The sequence below is a fragment of the Lithobates pipiens genome, unplaced genomic scaffold (assembly GCF_037356315.1).
Source record: "Lithobates pipiens isolate NorthernLeopardFrog02 unplaced genomic scaffold, aLitPip1_a1.2 Scaffold_1, whole genome shotgun sequence".
Classification (NCBI taxonomy): Eukaryota; Metazoa; Chordata; class Amphibia; order Anura; family Ranidae; genus Lithobates; species Lithobates pipiens.
The window spans coordinates 15,011,071-15,035,261 of NW_027507685.1; the positions used below are offsets into that span (position 1 = coordinate 15,011,071).

Consider the following 24,191-nt stretch of genomic DNA (forward strand, 5'->3'; position numbering starts at 1 on the left):
CCTGTACCAAGCCCAAGTCTGATCCCACCAAGGAAATGATTGCTGAGCTTCTCGTGATCCCAAACGGTTAGCTCAACACAAGCATCTTTAAGGTCTTCAGTGTGGAAGCCATCATAGACAATGGTGTGGTTGAACACTGGGTTTGAATCCTTCTTGACGACCCGAGTCTTCTGGTAACTCTTCTTGCTTGTGTCAGGTAATACATAACTACAGGAAAGGAAATTTAATATTTTCTATGAGAAATCTACAGCATGAATAAAAATTATATAGCTTATACACAATGACACAACTGCAAAGAGTAGACTGATCAGCTTCTGTTCTAAGGACAATAAATACTGCAAATTGTAATCCAGAATATCCCAAAGTAAATCTGATGTTAAACAATGTCATAACCAGTGGCGGCCCGCCCATAGGGGGCGCCCGGGCGCCGCCCCCCCTCTCCCTAGGTGTAAAAAAAAAAAAAAGTAAAAAAAAAAAACGGGCCCTTTAAGACATTTAAAAAAAAAAAAAAAAATGTCATTTAACAATTTAACATAGTGTACTGTGGCGCCGGTCACAGTGCACTATGAGAAGCGCCACGTCCATGCAATCACAAGATTGCATTCATGGCGCTTCATTTGCGGGTTAAAAACCCGCCTTGCGGCGCACAGCAGAACGCCGACTAGCTTCCGCCCGTAAAATCACTGTGATTCTACGGGCGGGAGCATTGTCACTCTTAGACAGGCAGTCACTTCCGGCTTTCGGCTGCTTCACGAAACCTGGAAGTGACGTAGGCAGCTCCGTTCCTTAGCCCGAGCGGAGCTGCCAGACAGTGAGAGGTGAGTCACCGCATAAAGGCTTTCTAGCCTCTACTTTGTGGAGAATGTTCGTGCATTTAGCTGAATGAATGCAAAAAGCTTTCACAGCCAGAAAGGTTTCCCCAGGCCAGGCGACTTTTGCCGTGGCCAATCAGAGAATGAGCTCTGAAGGGGGAACTCCACGCCAAATTTCTGGAAAAAAATTTGACGTGGGTTCCCCCTCCGAGAGCATACCAGGCCCTTAGGTCTGGTATGGATTCCAAGGGAAACCCCCTACGCCGAAAAAACGGCGTGGGGGTCCCCCCCAGATCCACACCAGACCCTTATCCGAGGAGAAGAAGAAGAAGAAGAAGAAGAAGAAGAACGGGCGGCGGCGGCGGCAGCAGAAGACCGGGCCACCGCCTGTAAAAGAGCTATAAGAAGGCGCGGTGGCCCGGCAGAAGAACCGAAGAGGGGACAAGACCCCCGAAGTCGGGAGAAGAGGCCGGCGGCGAGGAAGAATGCCGGGCTCCTCCGCTAGTAAAAGAGCTACAAGAAGATAGCGGAGGAGTCCGGCGAGAAGACCCCCGAAGACGGAAGACCCCCGGAGCTGTGCAATAAAATATTTTAACCCTGTGTTGTGTTTTTTTTTTGTACTTTTTTTCACAGGTGAATGGGTAGGGGTACATTGTACCCCATACTCATTCACATAGGGTGGGGGGACGGTATCCGGGGGCCCCCTTATTAAAGGGGGCTCCCGGATTCCGATAAGCCCCCCGCCCGCAGACCCCGACAACCAACGGCCAGGGTTGTCGGGAAGAGGCCCTTGTCCTCATCAACATGGGGACAAGGTGCTTTGGGGTGGGGGGGCCGCACACCCCCCTCCCCCAAGGCACCCCCCCCATGTTGAGGGCACGCGGCCTGGTACGGCTCAGGAGGGGGGGGGCCGCCCGCTCGTCCCCACCCCCTTTCCTGGCCGGCCGGGTAGCGTGCTCGGATAAGGGTCTGGTGTGGATCTGGGGGGGAACCCCACGCCGTTTTTTCGGCGTAGGGGGTTCCCCTTGGAATCCATACCAGACCTAAGGGCCTGGTATGCTCTCGGAGGGGGAACCCACGTCAAATTTTTTTTTCGATTACATAAGGGGCGTGTTTTATGAGAAGTGGGAGGGACCAAAATGGTGGGCGGGGTCATGATGGGCGGGGTCTGGCGCCCCCCCATCCAAAAACTTCACCAGCCGCCACTGGTCATAACCAATCCCCTAAGGCTCCTTTCATGCTATGGGACCAATGAGGTATGCCTGTCAGTTTCAGGCAGACCCTCTGGTCTCCTCTACGGAAGCAGAAGGTGTAAACAGACGTGTCCATTGATACCTGCTGACATCTGAACCGATCTCATCTGTTAAAGACAGATGGATCGGGATCTTTTCCCCACCTGTCTGGCGGATTGGATGGCAGTCGGGTGTAAGCAGGCAGGTGGTCTGTTTACATTTGACCATCTATAGGGGAGAGCAGGCTGTGTCCGCTCTGCATAAGCGGAGCGGACAAGGACCAGCCAGCCGCCTGCTCAGCGGGGATCAGTGAATAGATTCCTCACTGAGTAGGCAGACTGCAATTTAGCCTGTCCTGTGTGGAAGGGGCCTAAGACAAGAATGTAATACTTAAAAAATAGTGTGCCAAACCAAGTGGAATCAATCTTCGAGATGCAACAATGTCTACTGATAGTTGCATATACTGCAGTCCAGAAAAAAATGTTGCAGAACTTCAGTGCATAAAGACCTAAAACTCTATAATCTCATATTAGATTTAACATGTTGAAGTCATTTCAAAAAGTAACAGTCAACATTTTTTAACCTACAGCTTTCATTAAAATAATACCTGGTGATCTTGACACAAATTTCTTTGGCCAAGCACTCTGTCCTCCGTTGATAATGCTGTTTCTTTTCCTCCCACTTGTTTTGCTGCATGATCACCCCATCACAAGCTTTCCCAATGGAGACTACACGTGGTTGTGGGGTTTTCCATTGTTGACACTATGAGGAAACCTGCCTTAAGCCTAGTACACACTGTACGGTTTGACTGAAAAAAAAAAAAAAAACCTGACAGCTCTGATCGGAGCCACTGTACTAACAATCCAACATTAGTACAGCGATCTCCCCTAGTCAGCACACTCAGCCAATGACTGAGGGGGAAAATGGTTAATTGGGCCCAATTTGGACATTTTCACTTTAGGGTGTACTCGCTTTTGTTGCCAGTGGTTTAGACATTAATGGGTGTGTGTTGAGTTATTTTGAGGGGGACAGGAAATTTACACTGCAGTGTTGTCACATGAAAAGATATAATAAAATATTTACAAAAATGTGTATATATTTGTGTGAAGAAGTATTTGCCCCCTTCCTGATTTTTTTTATTTTTTTGCATATTTCTCAAACTTAAATGACTCAGATCAAAGAAATTTTAATATTACACAAAGATGAGAAAACAATACTAAAAAAACACTCTAACAAAGTCCTTTAAAATGACTTGCTCCCATAAACGGTTCATGTAAAATCACTAGAAGCGAAGGAGATAGAATATAACTTGTGCTGTGATATACTGAGACCACCATCGTGAGACAACACATAAGCATCCTACTGAAATACGGAGCAATGAAACAATCTTGCAACAGACTAATTCATGTATCTTTTCAAATTCCCATGAATAATTACGTTACACAATGAATTTTTGAACAGAATTTTTTCTGAGCACTAAAATCGTAAGGATTGGTTTCTTGAGAGATCTCATTGTCTATGGTTTATGAGAGTGTTGTACGATTGGGTGTGGTGGCCACCTATGTCCCATTAAGACTTATTTGTCTTAATTTTAATTATATGTGCCAAAATTGGGTGTATCTAACTACTTTTCTATTTTTATATGTGGTTAATCAATAAAGATATTTAGTTTCAATCAGTTTTTTTCCTTATTGAAGAGTACCTTTGGGAAATGTTCCCATTTTTTTTTTCCTATAAGCTTGTGTACTCAGAGGATTACTACCCGCGAATGGACTAAACGGACAGTGTTTGATGCTTTCGGGTGACGGTAATAAAAGATTGTTAACAAGTAGTTAAGGCGTTAGTCTATGCCAGTAAACAAACCTCTACAATCTGAACTAAATTGGATGAGCCATCGTATGTTTCCATCCCCCCCTTCCCCTGTTGGTTTGTTTCACTGATTACTGCCAGACCTGTTGAATCAAGAAATCACATAAATAGAAGCTTTCTGACAAAGTAATGTACATGTATCGGTCTAGGAAGGGTTTCAAAACCATTTCTAAGGCTTTGGAACTCCAGTGAACCACTGGGAGAGCCATTATCCACAAATGGAGATAACTTGGAACAGTGGTGAACCTTCCCAGGAGTGGCTGGCCTACAAAAATTACTCCAAGAGCACGACAACGACTCATCCAGGAGGTGATAAAAGAACCTAGAACAACATCTAAAAAACTACAGGTCTCACTTGCCTCAGGGTAAGATCAATGTTCATGATTCAACAATAAGAAAAAGGACTGGGCATAAATGGCATCCATGGAAGTTCCAAGACCAAAGTCACTGCTGACCAAAAAGAACACAAAGGTTCATCTCACATTTACCAAAAACTATCTTGATTATCCCCAAGACTTTTAGGCAAATATTCTGTGGACTGACGAGACCTTTTTGGAAGGTGTACGTCCTGTTACATCTGGCATAAAATTAATACAGCATTTCATAACAAGAACATCATACCAACAGTCAGATAGGGTGGTGGTAGTGTGATGGTCTGGGGCTGCTTTTGAAGCTTCAGGACCTGGACAAACAATTGATTGCAGTTGTTGCCGCCAAGGGTGGCAAAACCAGTTATTAGGTTTAGGGGGCAATTACTTTTTCACATAAAGCCAGGCAGGTTGTGACAGCTTTTTTACCTTAACCACCTCGCGCCCGCCCTATAGCCGAATGATGGCCGTAGAGCAGGCGCTTTAGTCCGGGTGGCCGTCCCTGGACATCCTAATGTTTACTTCCGCAATGCGCGCCGCCGCGGGCGCACATCGCGGAAGTTCTGTGTTCGCCGTGTCCCCCGGGGACAGGCAAACACAGATCTCTATAAACGGCCAATCACAGCGGCCGTTTACAGCACGATCGGCGTGTCCAATGGGAGATGATCTCATATGTAAATATATGAGATCATCTCTCAGCGCCGCTCTCCCTCCTCACACAGACAGAGTGTGAGAGGGGAGAGATGAACGGCTGCAGCGGCAGCCGTTCTGCTTTGCTTTGATTAAAAAAAAAAAAAAGTAAAAAAAATAAATAAGTTAAAAAAAAGTGCCATCCTGCCCCAGCAGTGCCATCCTGCCCCAGCATTGCCATCCTGCCACGTGTCATCAGTGCCACGTGTCATCAGTGCCACGTGTCATCAGTGCCACATAGTGCCATCTGTCATCAGTGCCACGTATTGGTGCCATCTGTCATCAGTGCCATGTATCGGTGCCATTTGTCATCAGTGCCACCTGTCAGTGTCACGTGCCATCAATGCCACTTATCAGTGCCATCTGTCATCAGTGTCACGTGTCTTCGGTGCCATGTATTAGTGCCATCTGTCATCAGTGCCACGTGTCATCAGTGCCACATATTAGTGCCATCTGTCATCAGTGCCACGTATCAGTGCCATCTGTCATCAGTGTCACGTGTCATTGTCCTGGTGCTTCAAAAGTGTAATAAATAGTCAACAAGTTAGATGTGTAATTTATGTTCCTAGAACACCTGATGGCGCTACCTGCATGTTGGGCCTCTCTATGTGGCCAGGCTTTGAAAAAGTCCCACACATGTGGTATTGTAATACTCAGGAGGAGGAGTAGCAGAATTTTTTGGGGGGTGTCATTTGTGGTAAACACATGCCATGTGAGAGAAATAACCTATTACAATGACAATTTTGTGGAGGAAAAAAAAATGAAAAATCTTAATTTTGCAAAGAATTGTGGGAAAAAAGACAACATCAAAAAGCTCACTATGCCTCTTACTAAATACCTTGGAATGTCTACTTTCCAAAAAGGGGTCATTTGGGGGGTATTTGTACTTTCTTGGCTTGTTCGGGTCACAAGAAGTGAGATAGGCCACCAGTACATCAGATGTGATCAATTTTGTGCGATTCGCACCACAGCTTGTAGACTAACTTTCACAAAGACCAAATAATATCCACTAATTTGGGTTATTTTTACCAAAGATATGTAGCAGTATAAATTGTGGCCAAAATTTATGAAGAAAAATTAATAATTTGCATAATTCTGTCACAGAAACAAAGAAATATGTGTTTTTTTTTCAAAATTTTCGGTCTTTTTTCATTTATAGCGCAAAAAATAAAAACCCCAGAGGTGGTCAAATACCACCAAAAGAAAGCTCTATTTGTGGGACAAAAAGGACAAAAAATTCATTTGGGTACAGTGTTGCATGACTGAGTAATTGTCATTCAAAGTGTGAGAGCACCGAAAGCTGAAAATTGGTCTGGGCAGAAGGGTGTTTAAGTGCCCAGTAAGCAAGTGGTTAATAAATGAAACCATCTTTTAAAAACTGCATTTTGTATTTACTCGGGTTATCTGTGTAATAATAACATTTGTTTGATGATTGGAGTCATTTACATGTGACAAATATGCAGAAAACTAAAAAAATCAGAAAGGGGGCAAATAACTTTTCACACAACTGTGTGTATGTATTTATTTATATATATATAAAATAATAATTTCACTTATTTATTTTTTTCACATACACACGACGCACACACAAAAAAAAAAGCTAGCAAATATAGATGAGTCTTTTTTTCTAGATTTAATTATTGGTTAAAATATAGAAAGATTTCCTTTTCTGAAGGCTAATCAAGGAATAAAGTGGTGTATAATTTGCCTGCATCAAATATTGACTGAAATAAATCTGTCTCACTGCTAAAAAAAAAAAAAAAAAAAAAAAAAAAAACACAAAAATGTTTTTTGCATTTTAAACTGGAAAGTAGGCCACCTTTGAGACTTCCTGATAAATTAATTCACAAATTCCTTCTATAGCCAGAGGCATAAAATATGAAAATCAAGTACATCCAATAAAATCTCTAGGACTCTGAATGGAAAGTGAAAAATATAGAAACAAAACAGACCAAAAAACCCCAAAAAACTGTTTTTCCAAAATATGCATGTTATAAAATAATTTAGGAATAAATGAGACAAAAACCAGCAGTGAAAATTATAATGGGAAAGCATATAAATGTTATTACTACATTGCTTGTTACTAATAAGTGCACGATTGTGGACATACACATAGACAAATAATTTATTTGAAAATAAAAACTCATTTTTTTTGGTTTGTTTTTCTTTATACCAAACCGATGCCCTTTTTTACCTCCAGGCACAGCAAGCAGATGCCTCAGTGTTTGTGGAGACCTACCTTATGGAACAGCTGCAGTTGTCCCTTAAAAATCCCAGGGTAGGATGGATATATCAGGCCCCTTATACTGCAAATTCCAGGGGTGTTGCAATACCGATTGCTAAAACTGCACAGTTCTCCCATTTGATGCTGAGATGTGATCCACAGGGCAGGTTCCCATTTCTGCACGCTATGTTGAATGGGCTAGAAATGTTATTGTTGGCTTACTATGTACCGCCTTCATTTCAATTCAATATCCTGACAGAGGGATTAGCGTTTGTCACAATTCCCAACTGTGCCGGCTATATGGCTAGGGGATTTTAATACTGTAGTTGACCCCAGTCTGGATAGACTTGCTTCTGTGCCATCAACTACTCCCACACAAAATTCGGGAAACTCCTAAGTGAATTTGCACTGGTAGATACCTGGAGACATGGACACCCAGATGACAGAACCTTCTCCTGCTTTTCAGCAACACAATACTGTGTCCTACATAGCCAATTCTTTTATCCAAATCCCTGCTACCAAACCTGAGTGATGCAGGCTTCAGCCCACGCATATCCGACCACGTGCCTTATTGGATAGTACTTAAAATTAGTCCCTTTCCCCCCCCCGCGCCTTATATATGTGGAAACTAAACCCCTTTTGGTTGACAGTTGTTCCAGATATGGAGGGAGTACAAGATGAATGGAATTTTTTTTTTCTGAGTCAATCGTGACTGCTCCATTCAAGACAGTATGGGATTTGTTTAAGTCTCATGCTCGGATGGTCCTCTCCCAGCGTATCTCTAGATACAGGAAGTCCTCTGCACAGGTAGTCCAAAAAGCAGAAGAAAGAATGGTAGAAGCGGAGCAATCCTTTAAAAATAACCCCTCACAGGTCACGGTGGATCAGGTTAAACTACATGCCCGTATAGTGAACAGCCTCCACTTTGAAAGAGCAGAAAGGAAACATTAATCAATAGACAGAGGGTATACGAGTCTGGAGAACGTGCAGGGCACCTGCCTGCCTATTTGGCACACTTGGAGCATAAACTGCCCATGGTGGTCTCTCTGCGCGATGCAAATAGCCAACCCATGTGTGATTCGGATCTAGTGGCCAGAGAATTTTGCTCCTTCTTTGCATCCCTATACTCGTCTACCACTAACAACTCCCAGCTGACCTGACTGATTTCCACTCTACTATCACATTTCATACGCTAACCTCCTCACAGGTTGAGATGTTGGAGGCTTCCATCTCCACTGATGGCATCGAAGAGGCAATGTCCCATCTTGCCCCTTCCAAGGCCCCAGTCTCAGACAGCCTTCCCCTTGAATTTTATACGAGTTTTAGTGAGACATTTGTTTCCAAACGACATGAGCTATTTTCACATATCTTTAAATCCACCTCCGTACCCAAATCCATGGTTGAAGCCTTAATTGTACTCATACCCAAGCCGGGCAAGGGCCCAGAACTCCCCAAATCTTATCGCCTAATTTCCCTCCTCCAGCTTGATATTAAAATATTAGCCAAGTTTCTGCCATTAAGGTTAAACAAAGTGATCCTGAGTCTTATACATCCCGATCAAACTGGGTTTATGCCTGCTAAAAGCATAGCATTTAACCTACGTACACTCTTTATGAACTTACAAGCTGAACACGACACGATGGGCTCCAGAGTGGTAGTGTCCCTGGATGCTGCCAAGGCGTTCGACTCAGTGGAATGGGACTATCTTTTGGAATGCCTTGCTCAGCTTGGATTCAGCTTCTCTATCATGCTCCAGTTGCCAGGATCTTGATCAGTGGCAGGGTCTCTTTCCCTCTAGCCAGGGGCACACTCCAAGGGTGTCCCTATCCCCTTTATTATATGCCCTTGCAGTGGAACCTCTAGCAATGTTGTTCCAAACACATCCTGGGATTAAGGGCCTGCACAGTGGTCAATTAGTGGAAATGGTTAGGTTGTATGTGGAGAACATGCTCCTTTATATGGAGGATGCCGACCCTCTTTAACAGCAGCACTAAATGTAATAGAACAAGTCGGACATTACTCAGGTCTCAAGATCAATTGGGACAAATCCCAGATCCTTCCCTTGGATATAAGGGCCCCAACTGATATGCAGGCCTCCTACCCCTTAGTTTGTGTCGGCTCCATGAAATACCTTGGCATAATAGATACCTGTTCTCCAGAATGTCAAATTAAATTTAGAACCTCTATTTGCAATTTTAAAAGCTAAAACGCAGATGTGGGCTAGACTTACTTTGGGCATTATGGGCCGTGTCAACCTAAATAAATGGTGTTGTTACCTAAATTTTTGTACTTCCTCCTATGGTACGCCCTAATGTATATACCACTGCAAATCTTTAAAAACTTTGGAAGACATTCTGAACTCCTTCATGTGGGGGAACACCCACCACAAATTGTTCTGGCAAGCACTGAAAAACCCCCACAGATCTAGGGGGCACTGCGCTTCCTGACTTTAACATGTACTACCTGGCAGCACAACTGCCCCATTTTTTCTATTTAGACAAGGGGGATAGGGAGCGCTATCTGAAACTGGTGTGCTCCCCCTTTTCCTGAATTAACACACATCCTTTTCATCTCCTCTTTAGAGACCATGGCGACCCATGGACTCTGGGAAATCGAAAGGGATTGTTGTATCATCATTGTATGGTGTGGGAAGTAGTGAGGCGCAGACTCCCTCCACGCATAGTCATACACCCTTGTGGGACACTCCGTCCATCTGTCTGGCTGAGCTCCTACAGATACCCGACCATAGTCGATGTATTACTAGGGGTGTTGTATATTTTTCTGATATATACTGTGGGAGGATCCTGAAATCATTCCAGCAACTTAAGAGCGATTTCGGTCTTCCCAATTCAATGCACTTTCATTACCTCCAGCTCTGCCATGCTCTCCAAACCTAGAGCAATTGTATATCCTGATGTGATATCCGGGGTCAGAGTCCTGACAACTTATCTCCACACTTTAAAATAGTCTCCTATCATCTGCTACAGCACTAGCTTGCCAATTAAAAGATCGTTGGGCTGGAGATGTGGGGGGAATGGAGGATGAAGAATGGGAGGAAGCGTTGGATGCATGCAAGAAGGTCTCCCCTAAATTGTCTGACTGTCTCACCCAGCTTTATATTCTACACAAATCTTATTTGACCCCCGGCCCCCCACACACACGCATGGCCAAATACAGACCCAACTACAGTCCATTATGCCATAAAGTGTGGAGGTTCTGTTGGTACCTTTTTTCACATTATATGGTGCTGCTCTGTGATTCAGGACTACTGGTCCCAGTAATGGTAAAATTTACGATGAAATGGGGCCCCCCCCCCCCTCACACTCTGCCCTAAGCAGTGTATACTGGGAGGGTTTCCAGACCCAGATTCAGATAAATTTCAATGGGAGATTATGTTGTTTACATGAACGACTTACCATTTAACAAAGGAATCTACCCCAGAAGGACGAAGCTGAGGTAAATCTTTAGTATCTTTCACCCAGATATGGACTTCTCCTGAAGATGGATGTTTAGGACCTAAGGATTAAGGAAAAGGTGTCTTATGAAATAAGAAATGGCTGCAAATGTTCAAAATGACACCTAAGCAAAGGGACAGCACTCAGTTTGAAAAGGTATCCCTCAATGGCTAAACAGAATAGTCTTGATTTTAGTCATTTATAAATCTCTGTATAACTACATGTAACACTTGTGATATGTAAACCAGGGTATACAATTGTACTTGATATTATTCTTATGGAAATGCAAAATCGTATACCATGCAAAATGATTGGACAGCATACACAAAAATTCCAGAGTGCCTGGATGCCTAGCAATGATGAACTCCTTCCAGCAGTAATAAAGTTACAACTTTCTCCTCAATGTCAGCTTTGATCGTAGAGTTGTGTACTTTTAGAACTACAAAAGGTGGTTGATTGTGACTGAATGATATAATGCCCTTAGTTGGTGGCCTCCCTTGGCTGCCGGCAACCTATGAACCTTCTGTAAATGTAGAGTGGAAGGGGGAGAAAATAGGAAACACTGGAAAGGACAGGGTTCATTGACTATGGCAGGTTAGAAAACTGTTCCCTAAGCAGGGGTTCCTCAAAGTTATTAGATAGCCAAAATGACTGACAGGTAGACATTTTTACAGATAGTTAGGATTAAACTAATGCAAGTAGAAGTTGTCTGTAAAGTTAGATCGAGTTAACAACTCTAAGCCCTTGTACACACGGTCGGACATTTCGACCATAAAATCCATCGGATTTTTTCAGACGGATTTTGTCTGAAACTGGTGTTGCATACACACAGTCGGACAAAGTTGTTGGAAAATCTGATAGTTCGGAACGTGATGATGTTCGTTTGTTTCGACGGGACTACGTTCAGGCTAGTAGCCAATAGCTTTGGTCTCGTAATTTGATCTGAGCATGCGTGCCACTTTGTCCGAACGGAATTCTCTACAAACGATTGGATCATGTTGTCGGAAAATTTTATATCCAGCTCTCAAACTTTGTTGTTCGGACATTCTGATGGAAAAAGTCAGATGGAGCTCACACACGGTCGGATTATCCGACAACATGGTCCGATCGGACATTTTCCATCGGAATGGAAACCTGTTAAGTAAAATATGCGGGCTGACATTTTCCTGAAAATGCTAGTTGCCTGGCATCATGCTGAACCAAACACTGAAATACACTCTCAGTATTTGACCTAGAACCAATGCAGATCAGATTTTACTTCACTTTGATTATTTGTTGCACATTTGTTTCCACGCAGTGACTTAGAATTTACTGGAGCCAGAGTCAGCCAGACAAGGAGATCAGCCGTGACAACATTTATAATTCTCTCAGTGCAGGATTCCTTTAAAAGCCACATGAAAGTACAGTAGCCAATCTCACTGCTCTTTAAAAATCTTAATGGCAGTATCCCGGCAAAATACAAGGTTTACTCATTTTTCCAGTGGCCCATGTCTCCTGTCTTAGCTCCTGCAGCCTCTAGAAGAACCTTTGGCTTTCAACACTGCCAGGAGTTTTGGACTGTGCTTCCCTCCCCCGTTGTTTTATTCTGTGACCCCTGCTTCATTTTGGTGTCCAGTGGCGACTCAGGTGGGTCGGAAGATGAAGCCACAGTGATCGTCAGGGGACACAGGCATCTGACACTGCTGGGAATGGTAAATGCTCAACAGTCTAAAGAAAGCTGCAGGGCATGCACAGAAGACATGGCCACAGGAGAGATAAATACAATAGCTTTTCTTTTGAAGGGTCACGTATTGGAAATTATTATTATTATTATTATTTTTTTTTTTTTTTAGGAGACATGATGTCAATATAATCTGAATGGTGGAATTACTCTGGAACCGTGAAAGATAGAGAGAAATCTGGGCTCCTTCTTAAAGTACAACTAAAGGTAAAACTTTTTTTTTGTTTTGGATAGAAGAGAGATAGATTAGCAATTTTTATTGCTGTTGGAGGGGAAAATTTCCAATGGGGACATTAGTTCTAGTGACCTGGGGGTCCCCAAGAGATTCCCTAATTTGCATGGATTTCCTCTCACTTCCTGTATTGGCTACGGGACAATGGGACAAAGATGGCAAAAAGAAACCTCACAGGGTGGTTATAACCCTCCCTTAATTTATCCAAAATGAAAAAAAAAAAAAAAGTGCGTTTCCTATAGTTCTACTTTAATCTTTTAGATTGGGAATGTTTAACATAGAAAGAGCCTATGGGCCCTTTACCTTTATTGTTTCAGATATTGGCCTTCCCCCAGTTGCTTTTTGATCCTTCCTTTCTCTGCCTCTTCCCCTTTTGGTGTTCTTGTTCCTTCTTTTCCTCCCCGTGGCCCCTTACTCTAGTGTGGGCATGTCTTTCTAGCCTGTGGATTGCAGTGCTGGCTATAGGCATGCTTTATACTCATAACACCTCTAAAGAAACCCAATAGTGAAATGCGCTGAGCGCAACCACAATAAGACCTACGTATGAGATGGCTGTGTCATATTAAATTATTCACGTTTCTGTAACATGTGAGAGCTGATACCCGGAGGCAATTTTATATACTGTATCTTGATATATATACATAATACCATGTTAAAGAGGAAGTAAACCCTGATGGGTTTACTTCCTCTTTCATTCCCTGCAAAGGTAAAGCATAATGGACTACTATGCATCGCATAGTAGTCCATTATGTGTCACTTATCTGACACAGGAGCCAGAGAAGTCACCGCTGTCCCCTGTAGTCCGGCGCATCCATCTTCTCGGTGGGGTCTCGCAGCTCCGCCGCGATGATGTCACTCCTGCGCATGTGCTCGGGAGCCGACACGCGCGGCATCTCCGTAGTTGAAGATGCTGCGCTCAGTGCGCCTGCGCGCCACTGTCTACGGCGCATGTGCCGTAGACAGCGGTGCCTGTCTTTGGGCAAATATCTCCTAAACCTATCCGGTTTAGGAGATATTTCTTGGACCTACAGGTAAGCCTTAATCTAGGCTTACCTGTAGGTCAAAGTGTGTTGTAAGGGTTTACAACCACTTTAACTGGCTGGTTTCTTTTTTAAGTTATACATTTTAAACTTTCTGTACTGAATAATAATTGTGAAAATTGTTATAACACAGTTGTGCTATTCTTAAGAATTGTGCACGTTTAAAATCCTAATGTTACTTTTTTACTTTTATGATTAACCCATTTTACTTCTCATTATGCACTAGTATTGAGCGTTTCTTGAGTGCAGCTATGGAAGATTTTCATTTGTGCTTTATTCATTTATTAGTTTAGAAGCACCAAGCAAAGTTTTTTTCCTTTGTCTTCATTATTGCTCTTTATGGGATGTGGTGCTAGTTGGGATTTTTTTTTCAAATCAGAAGATTATAATAATTCAACAAATTATGAAATTGCATTGAACAAATTGGACATGCTTTCTTCTTTCAAACCCTTCTGACAGCGGCCCATCTACAAAGATAAGCCGCCAATGGACATGTGATTTCACACAAATGATTCACAGTTCACTAAATGAACTTTTCAGAATCAGATGAACATGCAAACTGGTGCTGAAAATAGATGTAATTACATCCCACTTCCATAGGCACACTGTAAAACCAAGAATTTCATCTTACACTGTCTACTATATATATTAGAATATTCTAACAGCACGTCTGTAATGTTCAGAAAGATGGCAGCTTTCCCAGACCAAACCCACATCTCTCCAGGAAAGGAAATGTGGAGGTGTTAGGCACATGTACATAGTATTTTTTCCCCACATAGGACATATCTCACCAAGACTTCCAGGAGGGGTGTATCTAATTGACAAGTTCATCACTCCAAGATGGTCAACCCCATTCATTGCAGAGAGACTCTGATGGGTAAAAAAGGAAAATACAAATATATAACACAGCATAGTTACAAAAAAATATTTATTATTGGTTTTACAAAGTGGTCAACAACTTCTGTATAAATAGATTCAGTAGTGCTGTTATAGCTTGTTACTAATTAACTATATTATGTTATTTATTAATAGTTTGTTTTTAAATGGCACAATTATTATTCTTGTTTCACTAGCTTTACTCTAGAGGGCATTCTAGATCAATTGATGGATTTCCACTAGCTTAATTTTTGCGTTTTCATAGCAAATGCTTACAAAAGCACACTTGACAAGTATCACATACAGTGGATCTGGAAAGTAATCAAATTTTATTTTTTCATTTTTTTTTATTTTTTTTTTTATAAATTTGCAAAAAAAATAAAAAAAATCATATGTACATGAGTATTCACAGCCTTTGCTATGACACTAAAAATTGAGCTCAGGTGCATCCTATTTCCACTTATCCTTGAGATGTTTCTACAACTTGATTGGAGTCCCCCCGTAGTAATTTCAGTTTATTGGACATGATTTGGAAAGGCACACACCTGTCTCTATAAGGTCCCACAGTTAACAGTTCATGTCAGAGCACAAACCAAGCCATGGAGTTGTAGCATCATACTCAAAAAGACTTGAGGCTGTAATTGGTGCCAAAGGTGCTTCACCAAAGTATTGAGCAAAGGCTGTGAATACTTCTGTACATCTGATTTTTTTTCCCCCCCATTTGTAATACGTTTGCAAAGATTCCAAACAAACTTCTTTCACATTGTCATTATGGGGTATGGTTTGTAGAAATTTGAGGAAAATAATGAATTTAATCAATTTTGGAATAAGGCTGTAACATAACAAAATGTGGAAAAAGTGAAGTTGCTGTGAATACTTTCTGGATGCACTGTGTGTATATATATATATATATATATATATATATATATATATATATATATATCACACACACACATACACACACACACACACACACACACACAGTGCCTTGAAAAGTATTCATACTCTTTGAAATTTTACACATTTTGTCATGTTACAACCAAAAACGTAAATGTATTTTATTGGGATTTTATGTTATAGACCAACACAAAATGGCATATAAATTATGAAGTGGAAGGAAAATGATAAATGGTTTTCAATTTTTCAACTTAACTATGGAGTAGACTCCATCTACATACCCTTGGTTTTAAGATGTACCAGTTGGGCTTTGTGTTACTCCAGTCCCAGCTGGTGAGGTCAATCTCCAGTTCTCCAAGGAAGCTGTTCCTGCCAAGTGGGTCATTGTGCCACACAGACAGATTCAATTTCTGGATCAGTAAAACCATTTTTTCAATTTTGTACTGGAATATAAATGCAAGCATTAATGAGTCTGTTAATAGGAATTAAAGAATATACCATATATTTGTGTGATAAAAGGTGATTTCATATCTAAGTACATCATTTTGGAATTCATAAAAGATAGAACCTGTGCCACTCTCACTAATGCTCCCATTAATGAATGCAGTGAATGAAAATGCTAAGATACACATTGATAGAGCTTGTTTCATGTTTCAGCTCCTTCTCCCTCTCCCCTTCCCATGTGACAGCAAGCAGGGGATCCTCTCCCCACAGCCTCTAACCTTTAAAATCAGTGCGGCTCTGTGGGGCTAAACCCACACAACTGGGTCATTCATTCACAGGGATGTGTGAATGAGTAAACCACATCTTCTGTTTTCCACCACGACAGATGGATTGTAGTTCTCAATGGACTACAAACATGCCAATCATCGTGCGTGCAGTCCATTCACTCCTCAAACTTTCTAACAGATAGCTGGAGGGGTGAGTGTGCAGGAGCCTAACATTGTACCCGCTATCCAATGCTTTTCAGGCTCCTGTAGGAATAAATAATGAATGCACATTTTTTTTACCTGCAAAAATATGCGCATTTGTTATTTTTTCCTAAGTGTGAAATTGGCCGTTAAACATGTTTTATAGCTACAGCAGTGTTTTCCATGGTCCCCTTTTTACATGTTCATTGCAGGAGAACTCCAGGCAGCCAAACAATTAAATAAATGTATAATTTCAAAAAGTATTAATCTGTGTGTCCTTTTATTTTTTTGGCATGAACAGTTTGGAATAAAAAGTGCTAATCAAATCTCTACAGTATGTAGGGCCAGTACTACCACTAGGAAAACAGCTGCTTCTCCTCCTCTCCCTCCCATGGCTGTCAGATGAAATGCCTTACAGGGAAATCAGTGTGTGCAGCTGTCCCTCCTGCCGCACCGATTATCCCCTCCGTGTCCTCCTTCTCCGGCCCTCCCTCCGTGTCCTCCTTCTCCGGCCCTCCCTCCGTGTCCTCCTTCTCCGGCCCTCCCTCCGTGTCCTCCTTCTCCGGCCCTCCCTCCGTGTCCTCCTTCTCCGGCCCTCCCTCCGTGTCCTTCTTCTCCGGCCCCCCACAGCCGGATTCCCTCCTCTCCTGCTGGGGATATCTGTCAGGATGGAGAGCGGAGGAAGGGTTTGGTAAATATGTAAATTACCGGCCCCTTGCTTTTCTGGTTTCGCCTAGGGTGTCAAAAATCCTTGAACCAGCCCTGACAGTATGTAGCAGATAACTAGCCTTTAAAGTGGTTGTAAACCCTTACAAACCACTTTGACCTACAGGTAAGCCTAGATTAAGGCTTACCTGTAGGTCCAAGAAATATCTCCAAAAAAATCTCCAAAAAAATATTTACAAAAAGACAGGCACCAATGTCTACGGAGCATGCGCCGTAGACAGCGGCGCGCAGGCGCACTGAGCATGCCGCTGCTAATGCTGATATGCCGTTAGTGGCGGCTCCCATGCGCGGGAGTGACGCCATCGCTGCTCTGTCGCTGTGAGTGGGCGGAGCAGCGATACCCAGAAGAAGATGGATGCTCCGTGCTACAGGGGACAGCGGTGACATCACTGGCTCCCATGTCAGGGTTTTCTTCCTCTTTAAACACACCGCAGTTCATTTAACAATCAGTTCCATCGTTACCCAACTAGGTAACCAGCAGACCTGCAAAAAAGTAACAAGAAACATTCCAGGTCATGTTCTTTTGCAGGTCACAACAAAACAGATGATGATGACACCTCAGTGACATCACTTGCCCCTCCTGAATCACAGTGAGTGTCTCAATCCACGCTAGGCGGTCTCTTCCATCCACTCCAGTCCAAAGAGCACTGGCAGTCCCGCTCCCGGCGTTCCTTGTTCCCTTCCAACAGACCCGCACACGAGGCTCTGGCTGCTCCGCTTAACTCTCTTACACCATGACATTACACGACACGCTCAGGCCCCGTCTCCACCAGACCTGCCCCCCCACCATCACCCGAACACTGTAGCAGGCAATCAGATGATCTCGGCCATGTTTTTTTTATTGGCAGTCTTTTCCATTCACTGGCATTTACTGGCAGGGCAAAAGTGTCTGTTTATTTTTATTGGCTGCCAGTAAAAATACTGACGGTTGGCAACACTGAGCTATACTCCTTCCTGCACAAAAACAACAGCAAAAGCATTATATACAATGTATAGGCCTACCCTTAATACTTCATTGTAAATTGGGTTGGTGGTCTTCCTTTTTACAGAGGTTTTCCTCTTTCCCATTCTCGCTTTGTCTGGGAGAAGGTAGGTCTTGACATAGCTATAAAATATTTAATGAGTTGCAATTAGCATACAATTATTGCTATTACCAAAAACCATTTGTATGTATAAAAAAAAAAAAAAAAAAAAAGAAGGACAAAGGAGGCACAAAAGGAAAGAGCACTAGAAAGAGAAAGAGGAGAGAGAGTTGCACTTAACAGGAAAAAATACACTGCTGAATGCCAGGTCTGAATTTTTCCAGGTACTCTACAACCTTGACTAGATACAGTAAGTGTTCGCATTAAATTCTGTGAAAAAGAGTAAGGTGGCATTTTACTTTTCTGCACACCACATTCCCTGGTTGTGCGGCAAACAATCCGCCGGATTTTATAACGAATGGACTTGGCCACACACGGACACTCCAAAAGTCTGGCAATTTCTAATGCGATGACGTATACTCAGGTATACAGGTGCTGGCTCTGCAGATGTGATTAGCACCACCTTTTGCGACAATTACAGCTGCAAGTCTTTTTGGGGATGTCTCTACCAGCTTTGCACATCTAGAGGGAGTGACATTTTTGCCCATTCTTGCCCATTCTTTGCAAAATAGCTCAAGCGCTGTCAAATTGCACTGTGAGCGCCTGCAATTTTCAAGTCTTGCTACAGATTCTCAATTGGATTTAGGTCTGGACTTTGACTGGGCCATTCTAAAACACAAGAATATGCTTTGATCTAAACCATTACATTGTAGCTCTGGCTGTATGTTTAGGGTCGTTGTCCTGCTGGAAAGTGAACTTAATTTTCTCATTTGTCTCATCTGAGCATGGCACCTTTTTCCACATTTGCTGTGTCCCCCACATGGCTTCTCGCAAACTGCAAACAGAACTTCTTATGGCTTTCTTCTTGCCACTCTTCTATAGAAAAAAACAGATCTGTGGAGAGCACGACTAATAGTCGTTCTGTGGACAGATTCTCCCACCTGAGCTGTGGATCTCTGCAGCTCCTCCAGAGTTACCATGGGTCTCTTGGCTGCTTCTCTGATTAATGCTCTCCTTGCCCGGCCTGTCAATTTAGGTGGACGGCTATTTTCAGATGATGGATTGAACAGAGCTCCGTGAGATGTTCAAAGCTTGGGATATTTTTTTTTTTATAATCTAACCCTTCTTTATACATCTTATTTAAATCAAAATCAGAATTCAATCCATGAGGATGTAATGTATTTAACGATTTATTCAATATACCTCACGTTTTCTCGAAGCTAACTCTCTGTTGCCCCCTCGTCTACTTCTAGATATTCCCTCTATTACCATAAATTTTTATTGTGAAATTGAATGTCCCTTCTGTACAAAAGGTCTTGCTAAATGTAACTTGGTAAGTTTATCTCTAATAGAGTATTTGTGTCTACCAATCCTATCCTTACATTTTTTTGTAGTCTCTTCTATATATATAATGAACCACAAGGACATTTTATAATGTATACTACAAAAAATGATTGACATGTATAGTGGCCCTGAATGTTGATATTATATCCGATGGGGATGAGAAAAAGTTTTACCTTTTATCATGCTATTGCAGTGCATACAATTAAGACATGGATAAGAACCAAAATTACGAGGACCTAAAAATGTAGAAAAAGGTGTTGGAGCACGATAATGATCTGATTTCACCAATTTGTCATATATGGTGTGTGCGTCCTTTGCAATAGGAGGGTAGAGGTGGACAGTTAAATTCTTCTACAGATGAATAATCACTAGCTAGGATGGACCAGTGTTTTTTGATTACATTAAACACCCGATTAGAGAAGGGGGCAAATTGGGAGACAAACGACAACCACCGAGGATTTAGCCGTTTGTTTTACTCTCCATTTCATCCAATCTGGCCTCATGGGCAGCAGTGGCTGGTGTTTTTTTGTCTGTCGGTCCTCTGTCTGTTGGTCCACTGGCACTTAACCCTTCTAGGCAGCAGCGGGGATGGGGCATCAGCAGGGAGCGGGGCATTGGCAGACATCAGGCTACGGTGGGCATCAGGCAGCGGCTCCTGTGTCTTCTCGCTTCCGCCGTGTGTCTCCTCCCCTCCTCCTAGGCATCCAATAGGATCACTTGTCCTTTCAGCCAATCGGGCGATGGGCATCAGATCCACTTCCTGATTGGCTGGGAGGAGGATCAGTGTTGCAAAAGTGAATATTCATTTGCTGTTGCAACACAACTGGGTGGGCTCCAGACTCAATGCCCTGCGCCCACCCCATTTTGAAGCCTATTAGAGCCTCTGGCTTTAATTAGGTGCTTCAAAAAAAAAAAAAAAAAAACACACACCCCCGCCCACCCCTGCCATAGAAATTCATGCACCCGGCATCCTGAAAGGTTCAGGCGCATGGATATGGAGGGCGGCGCCCATGTTCCCACAATGGCTGAGCCGTCCATGCTCAGGGGTATCATGATCACCAATGATCCTAGACACCTGTGAGACAGAGCTATCTGAAATAAATCTGCTATAAAGGTGTACCACATCCCCAAAAAGATAGAAAAATTGAGAAACCCCCTAGATATGGGACCTTATAGGTACTACCATATTCACATACGTAAAAAAATATATAAAAAAAAAAAATGTATTATACAAACAAATACAATATCACAGAAACATATAAATAATCAAGGATGCATAACACACAAAAAATCATGGATAAGTGTAATGGAGTAACCCAAACCCAATGACGTTTCAGAGATGAGTCGTAGTCTCCTTCATCAGGGTTTTTTTCAGGTAACACCATATATCCTAATCACTAGATGGGTACATTTTAGCATCCAAAACAATTTTAAAATAAATGCAGAAGAGACATCCTGACGTAGGGGCCAATCCGAATCCCGTCCAACCAGGTATTCTTTAAAGAGTATATAGATGGTAAAAAAAAAAAAAAGGGAAATTGGAAAAGGCAAGGGAATAATATTGCATTCCCCCACTTAATCACCTATCCTATCAGCCACACTGCAGTCCAAAATATCGGACCAACGGGGGGCCTACATGTGCACTGGGGCCCAGAAAAAGCTGGAGAATCTTAGTCAAACAGTGATGTCGCTTACAGGCCACTAATGAACAGGAGAGGGACGCATCAAGAGCCCTGGGGTCCCAAGAAGTTGTACTTACTGCACAGACTGGGTTTCAAGTCATGGCCCCACCAAGTATGCCACAATCACCTAGGGCTTGGAGACGGACGCTGATTTTGGCATACATGGTGGGGCCATGACTTGAACCCACAAATACTGCAGCTGCTGACTTTTAAAATATGGACACTTACCTGTCCAGTGCACCCGCGATGTCGGCACCCCGAAAGCTGATCTGTCGCTCGGCTTTTGGGTGCTGCCGCCACCATCTTCGGTACGGGAATCAGGAAGTGAAGCCTTGGTGCTTCACTTCCCGGTTCCCTACTGCGCATGGGCGAGTCACGCAATACGGACGGTCCCTGCTGTCTCTGGGACCTGTGTGTTTCCCAGCAGACAGCGGGGGAAGGTACAGAAAGTGGCATAAATACCCGCAGATTCTCCGGCTATCTATGCCCAGAAGTGGGGGTGCAAATACCTGTATTATACAGTACCACTTGTGGCACCGGAGCGGGGGGGGAGAGGGTTCCGATGAGTGGAAGTTTCACTTTAGGGTGGAGCTCCGCTTTAAGTAATTTTATATCCAAAAACACCAATTTTTACATTTGTGTTTGAAAAAAAAAATGAAAACACTGTTCTAGTCCGAAAGTGGTTATTATTTGGCTGTATCAGCATTTACACTCTGGTCTTAGTAAAGGCTGCATTGTATTCTGTGTAGACAAGTTCACATATGGTAAGGTGAGTTAAAGTAAAACTAAAAAGGCAAAACTTTCAGAGTTAGGTTAGAGTAGGTGGTTTTATTTTTGCCTACTACAGTACCTATAAACAACTAACTGTGTATTTTGGGCCACACCATATTAGAACAGTAGCTGGCGTTTCAAAAAAATAAATAAATAAATTATATATATATATATATATATATATATATATATATATATATATATATATATATATTTTGTGCTACTTTCAGAAAATTTGGGAACTGCCTGTGGACAAAGAATTCCCAAATGAACAGAAGATCTCAATTTTTCATAAATATCCCTTTTAGCAGCAAATCAAGTGACGGGAGATGCAGACACAAAAGCCATTAATATGAGCAAGCCTGTCAGCTATGTGCTGATCTCCACAATTACAGTTGTGTTTATAAAGTCTTTTGCTTTGTCTGTTGCCATTGTCGCTATTTTCAGACCTGCCATTGAATAAATGATTGTGGGAATGCCCAAGTACATATTAAAGTCAACTGTTTGCAAATAGAGACATTAATTACACTTGACTTCAGCACCACATTTATCAAACAGGTTTCTCCTGTCTTTGAAATATCAAATGTCTCATAACAGGCACATTCTTTGCTTGCCAAAGCTGATGTGCAAATAATCTCTTAGTCAAATCTAAGATAATGCTGGATCAGTTTTAGCAGTAGTCGTGTATTGTTCTAGGCAATGGGTTTGCAGCATACGGCTAACTCATCGTATAGGATCGCTATTAAAAACAAGCATTTGACTGCCAAAGCAATTTGAAAATTGTGGTTAATCCAACAGTTAATAAAATCACAACTACTATTCCTAATATATAAAATATAAAACCTAAAACACATAGTTTTAATACTCGGTCAGGGATTTAAAGCCTAATACCCCGTACATACGATCAGATTTTCTGCCAACAAAACCGTGAATTTTTGTTTGAAGGTTGTTGGCTCAAACTTGTGTTGCATGCACACGGTCACACAAACGTAGGCCAACAATTCCGAACGTGAGAACATGGTGAGGTACAACACGTACAACGAGCCGATAAAAAGGAAGTCCAATAGTCATGTGATATCTCCATTACGAATGCTAGTTTTACAAGACTGAGCACTTCCGGCTCGTACTTGATTCCGAGCAATTTTGTGCACAGACTTGTGTACACACGTTCGGACTTTCCGACAAAGTTTGGTTGGCGGAAAGTTTGAGAACCTGCTATCAAACATTTGTGGGCGGAAAGTCTGGCAGCAAATGTCCGGTGGAGCATACACATGGTCGAACTTTTCCGGCAACAAGCTCACTTACAACATTTCCTGTCGGAAAATCCGACCGTGTGTACACGGCATTAGGGCTTGTTCACACTTTAAGGCTCCATGCTCACTGGAGCTCATAAACTGCAGTTTATTGGAGTTTGGGCGTTTTTTTTTTAAAAGCCCATAAACTCCACTTTATGTTAGCCTATGTGTCCATGCACACATGGACGGTTTTTAGCTTTAATGAGCAGTGGAGTTTATGGGCTTTTTTCTGAACGCCAGAAATTCGCGTTCAAAGTGCAGTTTTTCACCGCCAAAAAACGACAAACGCCGATAAACGCTCATAAACACGCGTTAGTGTTCGGCATTCTATTTTTTCAATGCATTGTGGGAGTTTGGAATGCACTGTGGGAATTTTGGAATGTTTTTATTGAAAACACCCATAAACGCTAGTACAAAACGCTGTTAAAAGCAAGTTTTTCAACCAGCGTTTTCTGCCAGCAATCTGGCATCCAGAAAAATCTTTTTTGAGCTTCAGTGTGCATGGAGCCTAAGCCCACCTTCAACTTGCTTTTTGCACCACACTTTTAAATTGAAAACTTTTTTTCAAACAAAAATTAAGGAATACTTTCCATGCTCCAGCTTTGCCTACCACATCTTCCTCCAAGGTGAAAACCCAGCATTAATTAATGTGTTTTCTGTGAGCCCAGGTTGTCGCTGTCACATCCCCTAGGGTTGCATCACCTTGCAGCATGGGCTTACGGTACAATACTGCACAAAATGCCACTCACATATCATAACCTAAGTGCATTCGATGAAGCACTGACCAGCATCAACACTGAAGAAGAGGAGAATGGAACTGACTTGTTATGTGACTACCTGGATGGAAGACCTCTGAATGTAGGGTACATGATAATACATTCATTGGAATAGAGCTGGTATGGAGCATAAACGCACATGAACACGGCACAGTCTAAAAAAATGCACCATGCTGAAGTGCATATGCC

General features: G+C 42.5%; 1 protein-coding gene across 4 annotated transcripts in view; it reads right to left on the reverse strand.

Annotated features, from left to right (window-relative positions):
- LOC143978153 (synaptotagmin-like protein 2) overlaps positions 1 to 24,191 on the reverse strand; it is a 133,255-nt gene that overhangs the window by 4,430 nt on the left and 104,634 nt on the right. For all 4 annotated transcript variants that reach the window (XM_077478857.1, XM_077478837.1, XM_077478844.1 and 1 more), the window contains 5 exons: positions 18,055 to 18,157; positions 15,697 to 15,858; positions 14,434 to 14,512; positions 10,612 to 10,711; positions 2 to 207 (listed from right to left, as the gene is read on the reverse strand). In XM_077478857.1, coding sequence (XP_077334983.1) covers positions 2 to 207; positions 10,612 to 10,711; positions 14,434 to 14,512; positions 15,697 to 15,858; positions 18,055 to 18,157 — 650 coding nt within the window. The remainder of the gene's footprint in view (position 1; positions 208 to 10,611; positions 10,712 to 14,433; positions 14,513 to 15,696; positions 15,859 to 18,054; positions 18,158 to 24,191) is intronic.